This window comes from Aethalodelphis obliquidens, unplaced genomic scaffold, assembly GCF_003676395.1.
Source record: "Aethalodelphis obliquidens isolate GAN/ISIS:26980383/991018 unplaced genomic scaffold, ASM367639v1 scaffold28, whole genome shotgun sequence".
NCBI classification, from domain to species: domain Eukaryota; kingdom Metazoa; phylum Chordata; class Mammalia; order Artiodactyla; family Delphinidae; genus Aethalodelphis; species Aethalodelphis obliquidens.
Window position 1 is genome coordinate 17,210,589 of NW_020837972.1, and position 18,568 is coordinate 17,229,156.

The 18,568-nt window shown below is 37.0% G+C and overlaps 1 protein-coding gene across 10 annotated transcripts; it reads right to left on the reverse strand.

Moving 5' to 3' along the window:
- Positions 1 to 18,557, reverse strand: RSRC2 (arginine and serine rich coiled-coil 2). 10 transcript variants are annotated; one of them, XM_027124930.1, is made up of 11 exons: positions 18,396 to 18,557; positions 14,110 to 14,266; positions 12,507 to 12,550; positions 11,625 to 11,702; positions 9,835 to 10,047; positions 9,069 to 9,272; positions 7,555 to 7,677; positions 5,126 to 5,205; positions 3,957 to 4,186; positions 3,475 to 3,564; positions 1 to 980 (listed from the first exon to the last, which is right to left on the reverse strand). In XM_027124930.1, the coding sequence occupies exons 4-11, from the start codon at positions 11,630 to 11,632 to the stop codon at positions 801 to 803; spliced, it is 1,128 nt and encodes a 375-aa protein (XP_026980731.1). In that variant the 5' UTR covers positions 11,633 to 11,702; positions 12,507 to 12,550; positions 14,110 to 14,266; positions 18,396 to 18,557; the 3' UTR covers positions 1 to 800. The 10 variants fall into 10 exon arrangements, with proteins under 10 accessions (XP_026980731.1, XP_026980726.1, XP_026980722.1 ...); XM_027124925.1 differs by lacking the exon at positions 11,625 to 11,702 and adding an exon at positions 14,821 to 14,925 and having other exon boundaries at positions 3,957 to 4,189; positions 18,396 to 18,517; XM_027124921.1 differs by lacking the exon at positions 11,625 to 11,702 and having other exon boundaries at positions 9,835 to 10,025.
- Positions 18,558 to 18,568: the final 11 nt, after the last annotated feature.

An 18,568-nucleotide genomic window follows, 5' to 3' on the forward strand; every position in this document is an offset into this window, starting at 1 on the left:
TTGTTATAAGGCACTTTATTAAAATAAAAGTGCTTACATCCCTTTAATGTATTAATCTATTTCCTGAATAACATATGGAATATTTAACAAATACTGTACACCAGTTCTGTCCCTTATAATAGTAGGAAAACAGTATTATTTTACTAAGTTTCTTCACTCCTCCCAACTTCCTTTTACATTTTTGCTCACCATGGTATTGCCTATAGCATAATTCTTTAAAAAAAAAAAAAGGAATTTCTAGCCAGTGTCTTCCACTAGAAATTGCAAAATGCTACAGAAACCATAAGACAAATTCAAATAAGAATTCCAGGTAACTTAAATTAACACGAGTTTTGAGAAAACCATTTTTATTATCATTACCACCCAGCCTATTTGTGCTGGATTATGTACCAAATGGCCAGATCTTCTAAAGAACATCTACATAACATTTCTTTCATGTTTCAAGAGATGAAAATAACTGTACAAGGTTAAGTACAAAAGTACACAAGACAGTGGACACCAAAAATCCATGTATGAGATTTTATCCCATCTGCAGCTTTTATATATTTGAAAAGTAGAATTCATTAACTAAAAAATATTGTCCTTCTATAGTCCTGTCAAGTTTAATGGAAGCGGGTTTAACCTGATTACAACACTAACACCAGTATCACTGATCTGATATTTACAAAAAATCATATTTTTCAATAAATTAAAGTCAATGCAACACCCATGCAAGCTAGAATGCCAGCTGTTTGGTGAACAAGGACCTGACATCAGAACCAGAAGTCTATAAAAGTCCCAAGTACAAAGTGTGATTTTCTTCAAACTGTGTCCATTCCTCGCATCGATGATGTAAAACCCAATCCCATTCCTCTTTGTGTGTGGGTTTGTGATCTTGCCATTTCATACTGAGCGTCTAGATTTCTGAATACTTCTTCCTGCTGTTTCAACGTCTTGTAACTTTCTTCATCAACGGAGCTACATCCAGCTTCATCTTCACTCTAAATAAGATACAAAATATACTATTAAAATGAATTCACCTAGGAATAAAAAGTGCTTCTCTCCCTTAAGAAGTACTACTAGATCACATTTTTGCAGTACATATTTGACCTCACTTAGCTTCCATTCATTCATTCAGCACCTATGGAATTCAAGGCAATGTTCATTATAGGTACTGGGATAGAGCAGGACATAACAAAAATCATTCAGTGGGCCCAAGAAAGAACATGTAGAACAGGCCAGGGACTTCCCTGGTGGTGCAGTGGTTAAGAATCCACGTGCCAATGCAGGGGACACGGGTTCAAGCCCTGGTCCGGGAAGATCCCATGTGCCACGGAGCAACTGAGCCCGTGCGACACGACTACTGAAGCCCGCGCTCCACAATGAGAAGCCACTGCAATGAGAAGCCTGCATACCGCTACGAAGAGTAGCCCCCACTCGTTGCAACTAGAGAAAGCCCGCGCGCAGCAATGAAGACCCAACGCAGCCAAAAATAAATAAAGCATCTAGGGAAAAGTGAAGGAGAAAATGGGGGTGGAGTTTAAACCAAATATCCCTTCAAGGAAAAACCAACTCCCTTAGTAATAACCAATATCTGAACATTTGTCGACCTTACCAGGTTGTTGTGTAAAACCTAAAACCTTCCTTGGGACTTCCCTGGTAGTCCAGTGGCTAAGACTCTGTGCTCCCAATGCAGGGGACCTGGGTTCAGCCCCTGGTCAGGGAACTAAATCCCACATGCTGCAACTAAGAGTTCGCATGCCGCAACTAGAAGATCCCGCCTGCTGCAACTAAGACCTGGCACAGCCAAATTAACTAATTATTTAAAAAAAAAAACCACAAAAAAACTCAAACAAACAAAAAACTTCCTTGAAAAAAATTAAGAAAGTCCAACCCCACACCAAGTATAGTTAACCTTAAATGGGCATTTTTTCTTTTTATACATCTTTATTGGAGTATAACTGCTTTACGATGTTGTGTTAGTTTCTGCTGTATAACAAAGTGAATCATCCATATGCATACATATATCCCCATATCCCCTCCTTCCTGAGCCTCCCTCCCACCCTCCCTATCCCACTCCTCTAGGGCATCACAAAGCACCAAGCTTATCTCCCTGTGCTTTGCAGCAGCTTCTCACTAGCCATTTTACATTTGGTAGTGTATGTATGTTAATGCCACTCTCTCACTATGTCCCAGCCTCCCCTCCCCCCACCCACCCCGTGTCCTCAAGTCCGTTCGCAATGTCTACATCTTTATTCCTGCCCTACCACTAGGTTCATCAGTACCAATTTTTAGATTTCATATATATGCGTTAGCATATGGTATTTGTTTTTCTTTTTCTGACTTACTTCACTCTGTATGACAGACTCTAGTTCCATCCACCTCACTACAAATAACTGTTTCATTCCCTTTTATGGCTAATATTCCATTTAAATGGGCAATTTAATTAATTAATTTGGGGGGGGCGTGTTGGGTCGCTGTTACTGCATGCAGGCTTTCTCTAGTTGCAGTGAGCGGGGGCTACTCTTCCTTGTGGTGCGCAGGCTTCTCTTGTTGTGGAGCACGGTGCATGGGCTTCAGTAGTTGTGGCACACGGGCTTAGTTGCTCTGCGGCATGTGGGATCTTCCTGGACCAGGGATTGAACCCCTGTCCCCTGCATTGGCAGGCAAATTCTTATCCATTGTGCTACCAGGGAAGCCCTAAACGGGCATTTTTAAAAGCAAATTAATTCCTTTTTACAATTTTTTTTTTAAATTTACTAAGAAAAGCTTATGATTTTGAACAAGGTTTGCTTAAGGCATAAACATGCAGTAACAATCAACAACTGTTTTATTTCTTATGTTTTGGCCATGCCACACAGCATGTGGGATCTTTGTTCCCCGACCAGGGATTGAATCCACATCCCTGCAATGGAAGTGTGGAGTCTTAACCACTGGACCTCCAGGGAAGTCCCTCAACAAATGTTTTAATCAAATTTAACAATTTGGGGCTTCCCTGGTGGCGCAGTGGTTGAGAATCTGCCTAATGCAGGGAACACGGGTTCGAGCCCTGGTCTGGGAGGATCCCACATGCTGCGGAGCAACTAGGCCCGTGAGCCACAACTACTGAGCCTGCGTGTCTGGAGCCTGTGCTCCGCAACGAGAGGCCGCAACAGTGAGAGGCCCGCGCACTGTGATGAAGAGTCGCCCCCGCTTGCCACAACTAGAGAAAGCCCTCGCACAGAAATGAAGACCCAACACAGCAAAAACAAATAAATAAATAAACTCCTACCCCCAACATCTTCTTAAAAAAAAAATTTTTTTAACAATTTGTATTGTTGACTAGTGATGATAATTTATTGGTTAATTCTATGAAGTTAATCTAGAGAACACAAATGAAAGAGCACTAGAAAGTACCCAGAGATGACACATCACTGAAGTAATGTTTAAGTTGAGAACCAATGTTACCCTAAAATATAAAATAACATGAACTTTATTACAAAGTGTATAACTCACCTTAATACCCATTAATTTCCTAAATTTGACATTTTGGTCCTTGTTTCCGAAATTCAATTTCTCCCATATTTCAGCAGACTGGGATTTGTCCTGTTAAAAAAACAATGAATTTTTAACATATGTAAAATTTAAATACCTTGTATTATGATACTAGATCTTTCCATAATATAGTCTTAATAGAAAAACAATAGCATTTATGGCATTCCACCAATGGAATTTATAATCACCTTAATAATATGAAAAAAAAATCTAAGCTAAGGAACCAACTCTTTCCCCTTAATAAATGTAGGGCAATACTGGTTTTCTTTGAAAGCCTGACTTAGATCGTGCATTTTCCCCCCCAGAATTAATAATTGTAGCAAATTAAATCATTCCAGTCAGGCTCTCAGAAGAAAGATAAACCCAAACTAATCTTTTCCAATCCAAGTTTGTTTTTCTAAGCTGAGGAATCAATGACAAAAAAGGAGAATAAGAGAACTTACTCCTTCTTTCTTGCCTTGCCAAAGCATTTTCCTTTTTTTCTCTTGTTCAGCAAATTTCATTGGATTCACAGCTGCTGGGTTGTAATAGCTAGGTACAGCTATTCCGGTCTCTGCCAAAGCTTTAGCCTGCAAGGCTGCCATCTGAGCTGCCATAGCTATCTGAGGAGTTACTTGTGTTCCTGATGCCAATAGGGCAGCAACATTGAGAACAGAACCTCCGGTAGCTGCAGCTGCTGAAGAGGAAATAAGTATGGATTTTAACCAAAACAAACCTCCTAATTTACAGTAATACATTATTTATATATAAGAGCTACTAATCTGCAAAAAGGCAGAATATTTTCACCAAATAGAAAATAACTGTGTTAAGCTTATAAAGCAATAACATTTTAGCAAACATTAATGTATTCATCGCTATACATTTCTATATATGATCCCTTATATATACTTAAACTTCACTTACTTCTGAGGATAAAGAGAATCCTACAAATAGGATAAAAGTGTATGATTTCAATGGAAATGAACTAGTGACTGTCGTTAAACTTTTAATAAATTGACTTTTCTTTGTATGGTTCTTTATAGCTCACAAAACAATCTCACAACATCTAATTTGAAACTCACAAGAAACATTTAAAACTACTAAACAGGTATTATACACACTTAACATACTAAGCCCAAGTCCTATAAAAGTTAAGTGCCAGTCTGTTACTTCTACCTTCCAGATTACATTTCATACAGGCTCTCTCTGATCACCTTTAAATCATCCACAGGCAGTGTGTCTGTCTAAAAACTTGATTTTTAATAGTAAGACATAATACATACTCCAGTTCAGTTCATCACCTTCAATAAACTGCATTTCCAAAATCATAACTAAAAGACATATGCAGTGATGGCTAAACTGCTACATGAACAAGAATAGTCACTATTCACTTTTCAAAATTATCTACATTGACCAAATCAGAAATACAGTGCAAAAAAAGTTTTATGAGGTACAAAAGTAACACTAAAAATAACATGTTCCCAATTCAATTAGTAATTTACAGCATACTGATCTACAGCATACTGACGGGTAGAAGGGATCACACGTGATTCTCTTCCTATTACTTTTCCTGAACTTTTCAAATGTTCTACAAACACTGCCATACTTCCATAATAAAGAAAACAAAAATTACCTGCAGCTATTTCCTGTTGTTTTTGTTTTTCAACCATTTCCTTTTCTCGCTGTTCCTGTAATTTCTTTGCCCTTTCCAACCTGTCAAAGACAATTTAAATAAATAAAAATATCAATATAAAGCCAACATTTACCTCTTTATGTATACATATGTAGGCATAAAACACTTTATATAGAATGTTAAATAAATTTAATACCTTCCCCAAATTGATATCTGCATGTGGGAAAAAAAGCAATCATTCTTAAGATGGTATCAATCACAATTAAATAATATTTCACTACTGGTTTTAAACATTTTTAATTTCACTGAATAGCCAACAACTCTAGTAGCTTTTATATACAATTCCCACAGAGTCATTAAAATGGTTATGAGATAAAAGTTATTCAATCTTCATCAGTGCTGGTTACGGGAGAAGGATAAAATTAAATCTTGCAAATTGAGACATTGAGAAAACATATTGAAAGCTGAGTAAATCTTAGGGTACATGCAATAATTTATAGAATTACCTAAATGCTTCTTAAGGGAGGCTGATACAGGATTAAGGCCAATCAAAGCATGCAAATGATTTTTACATAAACAGACTTTATTAGTCTCTAAATCAGTGAAAATTAAAAAGCCAAAAATAAAATTTAAAAAAAGGCAAGCAAACCCTGCCATTCTCTATAATCTAATAAAACGGGGGAAAAAACCTAAATATTAGAAAATTACGTTTAGGAGGTAAAGAAATTATTAGCAAAGGAACTGAAAACGTGAAACACAAATTCATCCCCAAACAAAAACGAATTCTGATTCACACTAAATTCACCACTGAATACACACACTAAACAAAATGTGCTGTCAAGTAGGTATCTATCTGGTATATCACAAATGGTAAGTAATGTTATCTTCACAGTGAGTTCCTGAAAGAGAAAGCCCTTTTCTTCCAAAGATTCCTTGATTTACCAATCATAAGTTAAACACCACCCTCTCCCTCCTTTATAGTATAAAGGGGCAAGGATTGGGGAAACAGTTTCTTGGGGGAGGGGAGCAGTGGGCACTACAGGTAAAATACAGTAGTAGAAAATTGACATTTGCTTTAACAATTGCCATAATTCACATAAAAGGATAACAATCTGTAATTTTGTTCCCTTCTGTTGAGCACACATGAAAGAAAGACAAGTAGTACAGCCTTGAATTTGTCCTAATCAGAAAGAATTCTGATTAGGATTAATGTTAAAACATAGGTTCATAAATAAAAGTATTTCCAAAGCAGTTTTAAAAATTGTCATCTGAAAATCACTAAGTAGACTAAATTAAAGTTTTAGATGCTAGTTATAGATTCAACTTTAGTATAATCCAAAATTTTAAATACAAGAAACTTAAGAGTAAACAAGAACAAACTTTAGGGCTTAAAAAAATTCATGATCAAAGTTAATGCACCATTCTTTATAAATTAGTTCAGATATTGTAGAAAATTATTTCCTAATTCTGTTGATTTTAGTTTCAGTAAGAAAATAACTGACAGCTACTGGCTGTATATTTTAAGTGGCCACTGCAGGTCTGGAATCAATACCATTCACTAAGGTGAATGGAATGAAGAAGGGGTGAGCTCACACCTTTGCTGCTGCTGCTGTTCAGCGGGAGTTTCTGCCAGGCTGGGTTCACAGGGCAGCAGCCCATCAGGTTACATTGTGATAACTGTATTTTTGTAATGAAAAAAAAAATACAAACTCAATTTCATAAAGAAAAAAAAATCAAAATCAAAAGATTTTAGTTTTTTAGAATATGGGAAAACCTGCAAACAAGGGCTTGGATTTTACTTTACTTCTTGCCTCTATGAGGCAGTTCTTTCAATGGTTTTGCAGATTTCGGTTAGACAGCCCTGCTGTGTGTGGTCCCACAATCACCCATCTTTGAAACATTAGAAAATTTAAAAATACAATGATCTTCCTATGCTATCACAGCAGTAAAAACTTTAAGATCAAATGAACTGGCTTATTATTCGCCACCTTCAAAATAGGAAAACTACTGACAGAATTCTACTTATTGTTTCAGAGACTTTTCTTAAGGAAGAACAAAGAAGGTAAAAACAAAGCAGTTTTAGATGCAACATTAACAGTTATTAGATCACATTTAAGATTTTTTTAAAAGTTCCAATGGCCAACTGAAAATATTTGAGTCTAGACTTGAGAAAAATGAATTAGTTAATCATGAAGAAAAAAGAGAAACTGTTGAAGAAATACTCTTTCCAGTTGTGCAAATAAGCAAATTAAAGATGAGAATTAACAAACCACTTAATACAATTCTGTATCACAAAACTGCCACAGTAGTCATGGCTAGATTTAATTATTTGAATTATCCTCTGAAAGCATTCATTTGGTCCACACAATTGAATATCTACCTCAAGATGAAAAGGAGAAAAAAATGTATTGAATAAAAAATACACGCACCTCCTAGCTAAAGCTTCTTGTGCATCCATTGCTGTGTTTCTGCCTCGGAAGGGAGGTGGGCTAGGAGTTCGGCTTAAACTTCTGCTAAATCTTCTCGGTTTTTCAATTCTCTTCTTTCTATCTCTTTAATAAATCATATTTTACATGTCTCAGTATGGCCAAGTAATAATTATCTTATTGAATCAAAATAAATTATAGTTACATAGTTCAATAAAAATTAAACTGGTCTAGGAAATATATTTTGAACCCCTTCCTTTCCACCTCTGTTGTACACCTTCCATAGGCACATCAAGTTCCTTGTGTATAAGACTAGTTTCTATAAATTCACTTAACCATCCCTGTTTCAGATGGACATTTAGGTTGTTTCCAATCTTTTGCTATTACACCCAATGTTGCAAAGGCTAGACTTGTACGTTAGTCATTTTACACTTGTGTAGGTCAATAGGTAGGATAAATTCCTACTAGGTGGGATTGATAAGTTAAATGGTCCTAGTATTCTAATGTACAATGAATTAACTTGTAAATGTTTTCAAAAATATAAATCACTAAAACAAAATTAGAATTAAAAATAGTCATTGATTAGAATAAAAGGTATCAGTGGTTAAAACTAGAAATGCCATAAATAATGACCTGAATTGCCCAAATGGTGATTTTAAAAAAACAAAAACAGGGCTTTCCTGGTGGTGCAGTGGTTGAGAGTCCGCCTGCAGATGCAGGAGACACGGGGTTCGTGCCCCGGTCTGGGAAGATCCCACATGCCGTGGAGCGGCTGGGCCCGTGAGCCATGGCCGCTGAGCCTGTGTGTCCGAAGCCTGTGCTCCGCAACGGGAGAGGCCACAACACTGAGAGGCCCGCGTACCGCAAAAAAACCCAAAAAACAAAACCAAAAAAACAATGGTAATTAATGGTGAAATTACCATTTACTTTAGATTGACTATATCTCCTAACTGGTAAAGTTCAATTTAGGCAACTATTACATACTAAAACCACTGATTAAAAACTGAAAAAATGATCAAACAAGTGACAAACCAAGTTATTACAAGCCAAAGTACACTTTTATCCATATTTCATTCTTTTAGACTATTTGACTTAATGAACAATAAATTAACAAAGAAGCTTTCACATTAACTTTATTACCAGTATCTGTGAATACAGATATAACACACTATTAGTAACTAATATTAGTAGAGAATAAACATATTCTCTGAATATTTATAATTAAATGCTCTTTATTGTATTTCCTGCCTAAACAAATTAAAATTTCCTTCCAATCAAGACAAGTGTGAATTTATAAGCTCATCCTTCTGAGTATCTGAGAGAGTATAACCAGTACGGTGGATTAAGCACACATACTGACTTTGCTTTCAGATGCATTTGGGACCAGGTCCCAGCTTTACCATTTAAGAACTCTATGATATTGGGCTTCTTGAGCAAGTTACTTAACCTTTCTAAGCCTGACTGAACAGACCCTGTGAGGGGCCTGTTTGATTTTATTCAAGATGATGAATACCTACCGACTTCTACTCCTTGTCCTACTCCTGCTTCTACTCCTATGTCTGTGTCTTGATCTTGAGCGGGAACGAGATCGGATCCGACGTTTTCTCTCCCTGCTTCTGGATCGTGATTTCTTCCTCTCTCTGCTTCTGGATCTTGACTTTTTCCGCTCCCTACTCCTGGATCTTGACTTCTTCCGCTCTCTGCTCCTACTACGATGACGCCTGAAATTCAAGTACATAAATTTGTAGTTACTTACATGGAACACAATAAACTGATAATGTCAAAAAAGCAATGTTTCCTACCCCAATTTAAGATTCTGTTTAATAGCTTGAAGTCTACTGCTGAACCAAACTATTTCTAAAAGTAACAATCAAGTTATTCTACTACTGAAAAATTTTGACCAAATCTGATACCACACACATATTCCCCATAGAAATCCGCAAAATATGTTGCGGACACTGGTTTCTTAAAACACAACAAAAAAGCCACAAAAATTTGAACCATGACCCAGCTTCTTAAAAATCTTTTAACCCATACCTAAATAAAACCTAGATTAGAGTTCAGCAGCAAATGAATCCTGCACCAGCAATGTAAAAGGATTATGATATTGGCAAACTATATAAACATAGTTCAGCAAAAATTTTTTCACTGTGACAGACAACTCAGAAAGTTAAAAATACCAATTTTCTAGCTAAGATTTTTTTGGGTGTTGCTCCATTAATGCAAACCTTTATGTAATTTAGGAGTTCTTTAGAAGGCATTAACTTAGGAGAAACTACTTACCTTTCACGAGACCTAGACCTTGAATGACTTCTGCCTCTTGATGACTTTCTTTCTTTGCGTTTGTGCCTGTCCTCACCATTTTCAGATGAATTTAGCCGCTCTCTTCCTTTATCAGAAGAATGCTCTTTGTCATTATGTTCCTCAGACTTGTGTTTCTTAGAGGATTTATCTTTGGATTCATGTCTTCTTGCCTGTTTTAAGAAGAAGTTGGTTCTTTCAGGAAAATAGTGCAACAAAGAAAGTTAGTATGGGTATCAGTAGCAAAAATGTTGTGATGCAACATTAGTAACCTTAGGAGTGTGTGGCAAATTTAAAAAAAGATCTAGTTTCACATCACCCAAATGTTGCAGATGTATATTACTAATTTTACTTTTTCTTTATAAACCCCCCCAAATGCAGTTTCCACCCCCAAATACTTTCAATACCACAATCAAAACAATAACTTTCAATGTCAATAATATCGAAAAACCACTATTTCAGAAAAAGAGGAATCCCTGATGTTTCTTTTATCTAAGAGGGAAGTACACATGTATCAAAGTTTTTTCAATTTTCCAACAAACCTTTTAGAGAAACAGACATGTATATACAACAACTTCTAAATCCAGAGTACATAGTATTAAGTTTTAAAAGTTAACAATAACGAAGATAAGGACACAAAGAAATGCACCAGAAAAATGCACTTCCAATTAGGTAACTAAGTAAAATTAACCTAAGTATTAATATCTTCTAGCAACTTCAAATTACTTTACGCAAAGTTAAGTGTCCTTTTTATAGCTATACTGCCACATCCTTTCTTAAAGACGGCTCTTGATTTTTCTCCCAATCCTAAACTGTGAAGCAATCACTTTTCATCTTGCAATATCCCAACAGGCTTGGAGTTCTATTACACTTCATGTACCTAGGGTAGAAAATGGCAACCATATCTGTTTTAATTTTTATGAAATCAAACTAGGTGTAACACAATTAATCCCTCTACCATTATATAATACATACTTCCCCCATATTCTGAATGATTATAAAAACCAAGGCTTTTGCTTTCACAACATATGCATTCAGAGACTGAGCTAAATTAATTGTATGATCAAGTCTCCATCCTACACTCACATACTGAATTAGGAAGTGCTAAACATTCGATTTCCCCCCATTAATATTTGTCAAATCCATCTTGTAGCTAAAGCTTAAAATCCTGGACATTTCAGAATCACAATTTTAAAGCTGGAAGGAAACTCAGATCTTCTAATTCCCCTTACTTTATATATGACTAAATTAAGATCTAAAGTCACAAAGCTACATATTAGGAGAGTTGAACCCAGACCCCATATTCTTCTGACACCCAGGGCACCGTTTTCCACCACAACAGGACACTTAACTCATGCTTCCCAGAAGAGACCTTAGCACATATTTCCTTCCGCTCAAGATTAACTTTTCTTAAAAACAAAAAACTTAGTCAAGCATTTTAGAACATGCATGGTGATACATCAGAAAAGGATCATAGTCTGTAATTTATTATTTTGCAGAAAAATAAGAGACCTGGAGACACAGCTAAATTTTAGTTTCAATGCCAGTTCTCCATATGAGCTTATAAAAAAGACTATTTCCTTGATTTTGCCATATGGTGGCAAACTGGAAAATCTTTAAGTGGTTATTAAGCTTGCAAAAGTTTCAGTTTATTTCAAACCAGTTTTCCAAACATAACATTACTATTATTATTTTTTAAAAAAACCATTAAAACCCTTAACTGATTTAAGATATACTTAAGGGAAATAGGAGTTTGAATGACTAATAGTTACCTTATCATGAAGTAGGCTTATTATTTTGCTATCTGAGTCTGCAGCGTCTTCAGTTCAGTCTCTTCGCGCATTAGCACGCTGAGTATGATTTATTATAGAAATGTTATCATGTGAGCTAAACAAAATAGTCATTTTCACAAAAACTCTCCTAAATTAAAATTTAACAGAGCTTCCATTAGGGGAAGAGGTGAAGTCCCTGCCCACAGTTGTTTAAGGAGTCCCTTGCCCAGCCCCCATGAGATTCTTCTCCTCCCTTTTTGGCTTCTACTTCTGCTCTTCCTTTGTTGGCTCATTCCTTGTCTTCTCAGGTGGGCAAGTTAACTCCTCTGCAATACAGCTGCTGTCTTTCTTTATCCTCAAGTTTTGTGTCACCGCCATCTTTCCAGCAGTCCCTCACTGACACTTTTATTTCAAAATTCAATACTATTCTTAGGGAATCAAACTAGTTTACTAATGAAAAGGACTCTCATTATCTTCCATAAAGAAAAAGTAGCCCATAGATATCTAAGAGTATTGCTACTTAAAGATGATTGCTATTTAAAAGTCCTGAGCAGTTGTCAGGCATAAAGAGACTCGGGACCTCAGATTAATGGAAGCTCTGTGTGACAGGCCTAAAAAACCAGTTATATTCTTCATATGAAATTTTTATTGTGAATATTTTCACAACATAACATTAATAGTTTTTGAATGAACTTTTCATATAAACATCTATCTTCTTGAAAAATGATGAATCCAAATCATGCTTATTTTATAACTGAATTAAACCTTTTAAATTTCAAGTTTTGGTACTTACCTTGACAATATCATATATTCACACAAACATTTCTACCAGATACTTTACAAGTATTCTAAAGTGCCTATTCACTACAAAGTGTTAATTACCTCTTTGCTTCTGCTCCGGCTCCTGTGTTTTCTTCCTTCATTATCTGTGAACACACAAAAATTCACCATAAATAATGGTACAGAAACACCTCAAACACAAATTCCAAAACTAATACAAAGAACATTTCTGGCCACTTACCTAACTAATCTATTTACTAGTCATACTCTAAAGACTATTTTTTTATGGCAGGGGTGGGATTATTCTACTACAGTAATACTTCACGTATCTGAAATAAATCAAGCAATCTGAGCAAACCAGAATATAATCAAGTAAGCAAGCAAAAAAGTCCCACAAGTCCATGTTCCATGACACATAACAAACAGAGTTTGTCTTTCAGGTGGTCACAGATTCTTTTTTTTTTGCGGTACGCGGGCCTCTCACTGTTGTGGCCTCTCCCGTTGCGGAGCACAGGCTCCAGACGCACAGGCTCAGCGGCCATGACTCACGGGCCTAGCCGCTCCACGGCACGAGGGATCCTCCTAGACCAGGGCATGAACCTGTGTCCCCTGCATCAGCAGGCAGACTCTCAACCACTGCGCCACCAGGGAAGCCCCTATCACAGATTCTCTATATTTTACAAAACATTCTGTCCAGTTCATCTTGCTTCCTATTACATAGCAAACTTATAAAGGGTCTTACTAGAGGAAAACAATTAAGAACAAAAGGAACAAAGAATGCAAAAGAAAACAAACAGGTTGAATTATATTTGGTGTCTTTTAAATAGTCAAAAAGATGTTACAATTTAGAAAAATTCCCATTAAAAAGTAGTTTTGATACTGTACAGTTTCAAACACATACATAAAAATTACACTTGAACCACTTTGTAGATGGACTATCTGTGGGTGCAAAGGATAAATAACCAGAGCCCAGGTCTTGAAACTTTTAAACTCATTTCTATTCTCTCTCTCTTTTAACTACTTAAGTATTGATTCATTAACAATACATCATGCTTTCTATACCACATCAGTCTAGTTAAAAAAATGCTCCAAATAAGGAGCATTTCAAAACACTAAAAACTCTTGCTTTCGGAAATATTTTAACATTAAGTTAAAAAGAAAACCAAGGTTAAAAATGTTCTTGTGGGCTTCCCTGGTGGCGCAGTGGTTGAGAGTCCGCCTGCCGATGCGGGGGACACGGGTTCGTGCCCCGGTCCGGGAAGATCCCACATGCCGCGGAGCGGCTTGGGCCCGTGAGCCATGGCCGCTGAGCCTGCACGTCCGGAGCCTATGCTCCGCAATGGGAGAGGCCACAACAGTGAGAGGCCCACGTGGTGCAAAAAAAAAAAAAAAAAAAGTTCTTGTAACTTACGTCAAAGATGTTAAATAAGTTCAGAATATACCACTGCCCAGACTACATCTTTCAAAATATTGTTTTGCCTATGTTGAAAGGATAAAATTTGAACATCTGAGGGATAAGTTATTGTGACACAAATTTAAGCATACATTTTGTCTTTGACAAGTTATAAAATTCCTGTATTAGGACATTTGTATTCCTCATAATTGAAAAATTCTCCAGAAAATTCCCAATGCACTTTTCACTATCCATTTCTCAATGGGAAGAACACATATTAATTACATCAGTAAACTTATGTCTTACACATACCTGACTTTCGTTTTCTTTCTCTTGACCTTGATCGTGATCTTGAATAATGATGTTTTGAGGCTCTGGGAGAAACAGATACATCAGACTGCTCTTTTTTCTTATCTCTATCTGGGGATGTCTTTTCTGGGGCTAGTCCATCTCGTTCTGTATCACTAGCCTAAAAGTTTAAAGAAAAATGGTTATAAATTCTTAACTGCATTTAAAATGTTTCCAATAACTTAAAAGAGTGAGAAGGGAGGAAAGATAGTTATCCTTGAGTTTTACAAAATTAAAAAATAAAGAAAATCAAGAAATCAGAAGAACTGATTTTCAAGTAGCTAAATATGCTTTGTACTTGCTAAGTAGGCCTGAATAAATTGAAATAACAATAAATAAACTGACTAACCCAATACCAGAGACACATGTAACTGAATGGATATATCTTTATTTTTTTAAATCATTATTTGTATAACTTTCAAAACACTGGGGGAAGGGGAAAATAGGGCTCCAAGTATCTCCATTAAGTATTCAAGCAGAGAAAATAGAGTCCATTTTAGATCTATGAATTCATTTAGTTGACTTTACCAATACTTGTATTTTAAATTAGCATAAAGAGGCATTTAAAAATGAGCTGTTAAAGGTTAAAAAGACCGAAGACTGTAAAATCTTAAAAAGCAAAGAGAATGCTTCTAGAATATTATTAAAAAAAAAAAAAACAGAAAATTAACTTACCTATCTGAGAACCCAATCTTAATTTCATTAACCCTCTTTAATGAAAGCCCCTTGGCACAGTGCTGCTGCAAAATATGGTCTGCCTCTCCTCACATATGCTCTGGGCTATGGAAACATTAAGGTGTTTCTGCTTTAAAGCATTTTATAAGTTATCACAATATAAATTAAAAAAAATTAAAATAGTCAAGAGTACACACTCTTTCCCAAAGACCTGATTTACCTAGGAGAGTAGGTTCCTTCATTAAATTGATTTAAATGAGTCATAGAGGGACTTACCTGGTGGCGCAGTGGTTAAGAATCTGCCTGCCAATGCAGGGACATGGGTTCGAGCCCTGGTTCAGGAAGATCAAACATGCAACGAACAACTAAGCCCATGCACCACAACTACTAAGCCTGTGCTCTACAGCCCGTGAGTCACAACTACTGAGCCCGCGGGCCTAAATCCGGTGCTCCGGAACAAGAGAACCCACCGCAATGAGAAGCCTGCGCACTGCAACGAAGAGTAGCCCCCACTCTCCGCAACTAGAGAAAGCCCTTGCGCAGCACCAAAGACCCGAAGCATCAATCAATCAATAATAAGTTTATTAAAAAAAAAAAAGAGTCATAGAAAAAAAGCTTCAAGGAGAAACTAGAACCTAAATGTTCTCCTGAGTGAGATTCTGATAAAAGGCAGGGAAAACAGTTTCCGTAATATGTGGAAGGTGGACGTTGGTGACCCATCTAACCAGAGACGAAATACGAAAATAGTCAATAAGCCCAGGGAGTTGATTACTTACCACATGAGTTAGCAAAGTATCGCCCTTGAGCTAAGAATGACTTTTACATTTTTAAAAGGGTTGTTAAAACAAGCAAGCAAGGAATGTGACAGAGACTGTATGTTGCACGTGGTCCACAATGCCTATAATACCTACTAACTTGCTCTTTACAGAAAAAAGATCTGGATTGGATAAATAGTGAATATACTATACATTTTCAGCAGGAGAAATAATCACATGATAATGAACTTCTTCCTTTAGGAAGATTAGTCCAGAAAACAAACACCAAGTAAACTAAATGGGGAGTACTTTAACAAATGAAGTGTGAGATACCACATTATTTTAACAACTATTTTCTGATGGTCAAAAATGCACCTAACTCGATGTTAGACTTCAGGAATAAAATAACAAATTAAAAGGGAAGGATTTACAGGTTAGTTAGGATGAAAGACATATTATGTGTTACGCCTCTAACAATGTTACCAAAAAACCCAGTAACAAATAGGATGAAACACCTAATTACTGGGGAGGCCCATTCCAGCACACTTGCTTCCTTATGTATGGGTGATTTCTGGAATCATAAAATTTTTGTGCAGAAGGGCTCTCATCTCTTAGAATCAAGCTCAACTTTCTCATTTCACAGATGAGATCCAGCAACATTAGCTGACTCACGTAAGATGGTACTCTCTTTGCTGTCTAATATTAATACATGACACTATATCACACAACTAAAGATGATTCTGATTTTCACAACTAACATTGGTCATTTTCTTTTACTCTTGTTCTCATCACTATTCTTTTTTCTTTTGGGGCCTCACCGTGCGGCACGTGGATCTTAGTTCCCCGACCATGGATGTAGCCCGTGCCCCCTGCAATGGAAGCGTGGAGTCTTAACCACTGGACCACCAGGGAAGTCCTCATCACTATTCTTTTTTTTTTTAATTTTATTTTTTTATACAGCAGATTATTAGTTATCCATTTTATACATCTTAGTGTATGTATGTCAATCCCCTCATCACTATTCTTAAGGATTATTTCTGACAGGTCTGTGATGTGCTGTGTTGGTAAACTTACACTTAGTAAAATGCCCTTAAGGGAAGGCACTCTGTAAAACGGGCTAATAACTCACACCGAACAGCCATTTTCATCTGTAAAACACACTACAGGACAAAAACAAAAACCATTGTATCACTAAACAGATGTGAATAATAGGGGGCCACTTAGCTCACCCGAAGCTTTTATTTCCTTGAGAATATATTATAGTAGAATAACAAAAATGTCCAAATAAAATCGAGTATTAAAACTTCTCTGAAAATATCTAAGATTTCAATTTAGTACAGACCTATGTGTAAATCTTAAATGCTAACTGCAAAAATTCCCTTCACTCTACCATTTGCTCTATTAGAAAAACACCACGGTTTCTTAAAATTCACATCTTCTTTAAAACCCCAATGGCACTCAAGACATAGTGTAAGAATTTTTTCTAGTGCAAAGACGGCACATTGGACTTAATACTAGGCCACATCTCAAGGGGATCGTGTCTTTTTATTGAACAAGGCGCTGCAGAAACGAATGTCTGAATTTTTTTTTGAATATTTGAGCCCAAGTAAAATAATACTGTTCTTTCAAGTAGATTAAGAGGTCCAAAACACTAGTTAAACAAAAAAATATTTAAATCGATTATGTGCCCAACTGTTTGAACAACGATTCTAAATCGGTTATCAAAAACCCGGTTCTAAATCAAATCAATTAGGTATGGGGGCGCGGGGGGGAGAGGCAGACGATTTCTACTTCCAGATACCCCCAATAATCGGATGAGTACGAGTTTTTCGTTATTCTTAACAATCCTATTTATTTTAGTCCTATTTATCTTCGAAAACGAGAAAACACAACTTTTTAGTCAATGGAAAAGAATGCAAAATGTTTGCATTTTTCTTGTAACCGGATAAGTAAAATGAAGTAATCACACAATAATGCGATCCATCAGGATTGGGCATCTTATAACCAAAGCAGGGTTAATTTCTCAGAAAACGTAATTTAAGAACTGTAGCTTTCACTTAAAATTAAACGGGCCTATGAAGGACTCTTAAATTTAAAGTAATAATGCCAATGTTAGGGCTTTGATTATGTTTCTCGAAACCTTCAAAATGATTACATCAGGAGGCACTTCGGAAACGGAGCATCAGTCAGAATTCGTAGTTCCAAAGACTTCTCTTCATTAAGTCGAATTTTTACTCCCTTCGAGAAACACGTTCCCTAGATGCTTACTAAGGAATAAACTAAGGTTTACACGGACGTTCACCCTAACCGAAATTATGCAGCTAGAATCATCTCACTGAGCGTAGGCAAAATAATCGCTACAAGACCGCTTGCTCCCTTCTCACGTTCTACCTCTTACAGGCACCTCCCTTTTGACCCCATACTTTTCAGAGACGACCCCTGATCCCTTTTCTCTCTTCCCCAGCCCTTTCCCATCGCGAACATAAATGCCCAAGCCCTAACAAAACTCAATATTAATCACCAACCAGAGTGAGTAAGCAAAACTGGAGTCAGTTCTGTGGGACAAAAGGAACATAAAACTGGGAAAGACACGAGGAAAGTTCTGGAAGAAAAGACACTCCCTGCGGCTCCCCACCCCCATCGACACCGCCTTCTTTCCCCCTCCCTACGGCAGCCAGCCATGATGGCGGGCGCAGAAGAAGGCCGCGGCGCCATCTTGTCCACACACTAGCCCCGACAACAGCTCTGGGAGCCGTTCATCCCTTCTTTGCAGAGCAGCAAAAAAATATGCCTGACTTTAAACTCAGATTCGGCACCTACCGCCATAGTCCAGAGTCCTGGCCGCTACGGCGGCACCTCCACTTGCCGCTCTCCACAGTACCGGCCGCCTAAACGCCTCGCAACAGACTGAAATCGCTCCCGCGAGAGACCCGGATGGCACAAAAGGGCTAAGACCCGGCGCGTCGCACAGCTTGCTGGGAGGAAAAGGGGTG